The 6,000-nt window shown below is 36.8% G+C and overlaps 1 protein-coding gene across 6 annotated transcripts in view; it reads left to right on the top strand.

Annotated features, from left to right (window-relative positions):
• The first annotated feature begins 492 nt into the window (after positions 1 to 492).
• epb41a (erythrocyte membrane protein band 4.1a) overlaps positions 493 to 6,000 on the top strand; it is a 104,921-nt gene continuing 99,413 nt past the window's right edge. For 2 of the 6 annotated variants that reach the window (XM_067425986.1, XM_067425983.1), the window contains exons 1-2: positions 497 to 674; positions 4,239 to 4,347. In XM_067425986.1, coding sequence (XP_067282087.1) covers positions 4,257 to 4,347 — 91 coding nt within the window. In that variant the 5' untranslated portion in view covers positions 497 to 674; positions 4,239 to 4,256. Of the gene's footprint in view, positions 675 to 4,238; positions 4,348 to 6,000 lie in introns of all 6 variants that reach the window. The other 4 variants (XM_067425988.1, XM_067425984.1, XM_067425987.1 and 1 more) reach the window with 3 other exon arrangements.

Genomic DNA, 6,000 nt, shown 5'->3' with positions numbered 1-6,000 from the left:
GCTGTTAAGGGTGTCACGTGATTTTCTTGCATCTATCCTGGACATTGCCAACATCAGACCGAAAATATGGCAAAATCATTTACTATGGCGATAAGCATATGGTGATTTTTCTTAAGTAGGCCTATTTAAGTATTACTCAAATACACTCCCTCAAAATATTTTGTTACAAACTACATTTTATTTTTCCACACCTGCAAAATACAAATTACAAAATACACTAAAGTAATTAAATACGTATTTAAAATACATTTAATTGAAATACTGTCTATGTCTGTACTTGACTGACATGAAAATAATGTCATAATGCAAAAAAAAAAAAAAAAAAAAAACATAAAGGCTTTACTTTCATTCTTTATTTTGTTATTGTTGAACATTTTACACAGGCCTATTCCCTCCTTGAGTAGGCTATCCAAAGTTTATATGTCTTGTTTAAGGGCTAGTAGTTCGTATAACTCGCTGGGATTTTAATCTACACCCCTTTTCCTAGTCAGACCAGCCACTACAACACCCACACCGCAGAAAAGGAATCGTGATTTCAACATTCGGGCACATCATCAGAGAAGAGCTGTGACGCTCGCCTACGAAAGAGCCCAGCGTCGACAAAAACGATAAGTATTATTATACTGGAAAACCACCGCACAGGGAGAAAGGACAGCGCCTTTTCTTTGCCTCAGGTAAACACTTACCATTTCTGGTTTAGCCATTTAAGCCGGCTGGTAAGAATGATTAAAAATACATATTACTGTATAGTAGTATCGTTATTTCGGGCACAGCAGGTGCGACTGGTTTTCTGAAGTGTAACGTGTGAGAGGCTGATTGACAGATAATGTTGCTATAGTTACAGCAGTGACCGTTAGAGCGGTTCGCGCTGTCAGCTGGATCAGCGCGTGCATTTACGGATCTAAATAAAACACGTCCAGTTGGATTTATTACGGATAGATGGTCATTCTCATTGTTTGCACGATTACTGTTACTGCATTATGCTGTCGTGAAATCTGTCAATTCGAAGTCGTGTTGAATTGCTGTTGTCATTTTATATTTTATTTCAACACCCGACCACTGTCGGTTAGTTGCAGCTGTGTAAAAAAAAACATATTTGAGGATGTGGCTCAATTTCTATCCGTTTTTTTTTTTTTTTCGTGAGTTATGTAATATGCATTATTATGGTGTTATTTATCGTACTGCAGAGGAATGAGCAATCTCTCGCCCATCTCCCCCTCAATTAAATGTGTGGATTTAAACGTGGTCAAGGGGAAAGAATAATAGCTAATAAGAAAAGTTATTGTTCATTAGAAATATTTTGTTTTAGGTAGGCTACAGCTGCTTTGGGCATTTGTGCATACACAATATCTTCTAATTACGGTGAAAATCATAGCTTAAAGCATCCAGGAGTCTTCGTATTCTTACAAGACATAAAGAGGTCACATTTCTTCATTATAGCATTGTACAAATGTGACCGACAAGAGGCGTTTAAAAGAAAACCCCAAACTGCAATGGCACTAACGGCCTCACCAAGCCCTGGAAACTGGGTTCAATTCAAAACCCAAATACAAGCTTAAATACCACAACTTTTTAATAACCCTTTTGGTACACCACAGAATAATAGGAAAAATAAGAAGAATTGGTCTGGAGAAGGACTGATAATATGTATTATTAATGACCAGAGATTTTTGCTTTGCATTACAGCAGCAAAGAGCTTAGTTCAAATCAAAAATATAAATGTATAGAGAAACACATAACAAACAATATGCTTGGTTTATTCACAATGTTCAAAATTAATATTTAAAATGTGCAAATAAAATGTACATTTAGGCCTATAACAGCTTATCACTGGGGCAGCATAATTAAATGGACAACTTTGTGCTATACCCTAAAGTAGCATGAACTTTTATGTTCATTTTATGTGTAAGTTTTATGTGTAAGATGTCCCTTTAAAGGGTTAGTTCACCCAAAAATGAAATTTATGTCATTTATGTCATCTTCGGAACAGTTTAAAGGGATAGTTCACATAAAAATGAAGATTAGTTGTTTATCTGCTTACGCCCAGTGCATCCAACATGTAGGTGTGTCTGTTTCTTCAGTATAACACAAATGAAGATTTTTAACTCCAACCGTTGCTGTGTGCCAGTCATATAGTGGTAGCCTGACGTGGTCATACTCAATTCTAGTCAGAATATGAGTCTGAAACTGCTCCATTGGGCTGTGATTATGAGGCGTGTTTCAACCGAACCAGGAAAGAGATCAATTGGACAGACCTACAACCAATCAGAGCAACGAAGCGACGCATTGTCAAATGTCAACAGACAGAGCTCAACTACTGTGTTGCCAAGTCCGCGATTTTTCCACGGTTGTTTTATATGTCCTAGGGTTGAGCGACTATTATGTGATATATAAACCCATAAGTGCGAATTTTAGCAGGCTATCTTGCCAAAATAACACTCATTTTAACCCCCAAACACCATTTTTCCCCCAGAGAACCCCCCGAGAAGCTATTGTTTAGGGCTAGTAGTTGGCGGATTTTGTTGTAAAAACTTGGCAACCCAGTCTTCACACGTGCTGGAATAAACGATCTTACCCGGTGTTGTAAAAAAATAAAATAATTTATTGATACGCAGAGTACTTACCCAACATGATCATCATCTTTGAGATAAATTATGAAGGTGAATGCATATACAAACAAGCTCTCCGTTTAGGATTCGAGTAAATATAATCCAAGCCCCTTTGATGACGTGCATGATTACGTTACTGTTTATCATCTGTCCGTCATCGTCTAAAGCCCGCCCTGATGATTTCATTGGTCCGAACAGTTTCTGTTCGGGGATAATTACTCCTCAATGGAGCGATGCCAGACTGAATTGCCCGACCTAAAAATGTTGTGGGCGGGGCTAATCTCGGCTGGCATCCAGGCTAATATAGTGGGGGTAAATAGGTAACGATTCTTTGAGAGGAAAACATACAAACAAAAAAACATGCTTAGGGCAACGTGCACAAAAACCCTGCTGCTCCTCACGACACATGATTTGTTAAGACACGGACCGATCTGTGAGAAAACGAACAGTGTTATTTTTTTTTCCCCTCATATCCCGACGAGTCTCATCAAGTTTTCCCATCGGCAGTAACTTCTGTCTAGCGAGGTCATATATATATATATATATATATATATATATATATATATATATATATATATATATATATATATATATATATATATATATATATATCAGTGGCGATTTCTTTAAGACTGCAAGGGAAGCTCGGCTTCCCTTATAATGTCACAAAATTAATGGTCAAATATGTACTATTAAATTAACATTGTATTGACTAAAAATGCGTTAGAAAACGTTCATCTCAAAGACAAGTTCGTTCAGAATCAGTTACATATAGCAGGTCGGCTGACTCGATTTCCTTAATACATTCCCGCAGCGTCACAGTGCATTTCCCTATTGAAGCCCAGCGTCCATTGACTTCAATGGGGCTGCTTTGAACGTTTTTTTTCAGCGTTTTTTTCGAAACTAGACGGTCATTGGATAAACGCTGCGATTATGTCCCGCCCACGGACGCTCAGCGTCTCTGGGAGTGAATGGGGAGTGGGCTGGCCCGGACTCCGAGCTTCTGCGTGATGATTGGAGGGTCTGCATCTCCTTTTGACTGACAGCGATTCTGTACTATAAGGAATCACTGAAGCTATTCGCTCTCAGTCCCATCGCGGATTTCTCAAGTTCAGTCGAAATAAAAACTGCTGCAACCTATTTCTTTGATATTTGCTTGGCGAAATTGCTTGATTTTCATCATACATTTCACACAATTATATACCACATTCCTTGTTTCAGTTTTACAGAGTTTAATATTTTTTTAGATCGTTCATTCATTCACAGGGTAAAAGACCATTTTCTTGAAAAGGAACGTAGGGCAGAATTTACTTTTAAATAAATAAGACAATTGGCCGAAAATGAGCTTCCCCTCTCTGACAGACCTGTAGCCGCCACTGATATATATATATATAATCCTCATTAGTGCCTGCGCAGATCGATTGAATGAGGAATCTATATGGTATACATCTATGATCGCGCCAGCTTGACCTCATCAGACGGAAGTTACTGCTGATGGGAAAATTTGATGAGACTCGTTGTGTCCCGATCGTTTCGAGTCTTAACAAATCAGTGTGTCGTGAGGAGCAGCAGGGTTTTTGTGCACGTTGCCTAAGCATGTTTTTTTGTGCGTATGTTTTCCTCTCATAGAATTGTTCACCCCATTATATGACTGGCACACAGCAACAGTTGGAGTTAAAAATCTTCATTTGTGTTATACTGAAGAAACAGACACACCTACATGTTGGATGCACTGGGGGTAAGCAGATAAACATCTAATTTTCATTTCTAGGTGAACTAACCCTTTAAGATATTTTATATTTAGTCCGAGAGATTCTGTTTCTCCATTGAAAACGTATGCACAGTATACTGTTCCTTTCCAGAAGGACCAGTAAGGTAATAACAACATCATCAAAGTAGTCCATATGTGACATCTGTCGGATAGTTAGAATCTCTCGAAGCATTGAAAATACATTTTGGTCCAAAAATAACAAAAACTACGACTTTATTCAGCATTGTCTTCTCTTCCGGGTTTTCAATCCTCAAACAAATATTACAACGGTTATGAATCAGCGTATTGATTCATGATTCGGAAATAAATACATTTGATTTTTGCGTGAACTAACCCTTTAAGTGTACCGTGATAAGCTATTGTACCCCTGAAGGTACACAGTTTGCCCATTTTTTCTGAGAGTGCAGGTTATGTGAACATATTATGCAATGAAATAAAGTGCAGGTGCATTAGGGTCTGGGCTTATTTTTAAGGTTTATTTTCAACATAGAAATAGTTGTGGGGTAAAGCTGTCATTAAATGCTCAGATGGGCAATGCTTTTATAAAGTAGCTGCTGGTGGTGGTAAGTCTGTATGGGTGAATTGAGAGTAATGTGCTTTATAGTGTTTTTAATGTGTGAATGTTATCTTTGTGCTGCTGATGTGCACTCCTGCACAGCTTTGTTATTTAGTCTAATAATAGCTATGTCGTCTGCATAGCTGAAGATTTTATTGAAATGTATAATGAGATATGAAGTGGTTTATCTAGAGAGAAATTTTATCTTTTTAAATCTTTTTTTTTAATCTTTTTTTTAAAATTAGGTTTGAAATTATAATCATTTTTTTTCTGTCCTTTCTTGACTGATATTATACAGAGTCTTTCATTTTTAGCAGTTCAGCACAAATAATGTTATATATGGGTTTATCTTGAACTTGTTAAGTTTAACATCATTTTTTCGGACAGTTTTCCGGTTCTTCGACAGAGTGGTTCTAACAGGTTTTTGAACAACTATAAGCCACCATGAATAAACACAAATAGATTGCACTAGACTGAGAGGCATTTATTTAGCAAAATAGATTATTTAAGTATTTAAATAAATGAAACATTCTATAAATTAAAAAAATAACGTTCACCCAAAAATGTAATTTCTCATTTTCATATCATTTCAAACCTGTATGACTTTCTTTCTACTGTGGAACGCACGCATGCACGCACGCACGCACGCACACACACACATTTCACCCTGTCCTTGCAATACCCATGTCATACCAATGAATGTTGACAGAATTTTCATTTTCAGGTGAACTATCACTGATGAAGTTAGCCTAGTTTACTTAGGACCTAGTTTACTTTTTTACAATCACTTTGCTACTATTTTCAGAACCTTGATGTCATTTTTCACAACTCTAAACACAAAACTCACAACCAATGATCAAAATGCAAATTGTTCAAAACTCTAATCCTTTTTTCAGTTGCTTGGATACAATGCACACACAACTTTTTTTTTCATTTGTTTATTTAACAAAAATCACCCGTGCAATATGACACAACTTAACATCAAAATACTACTATTTACAAAAGGCAATTCACACATTACATTTCAAATGAGTGTCTATTAATTTCCTTACAATGATCTTACT

Source organism: Pseudorasbora parva, chromosome 19, assembly GCF_024679245.1.
Source record: "Pseudorasbora parva isolate DD20220531a chromosome 19, ASM2467924v1, whole genome shotgun sequence".
Lineage (NCBI taxonomy): Eukaryota > Metazoa > Chordata > Actinopteri > Cypriniformes > Gobionidae > Pseudorasbora > Pseudorasbora parva.
This window is presented reverse-complemented; position numbering and strand designations above follow the sequence as displayed.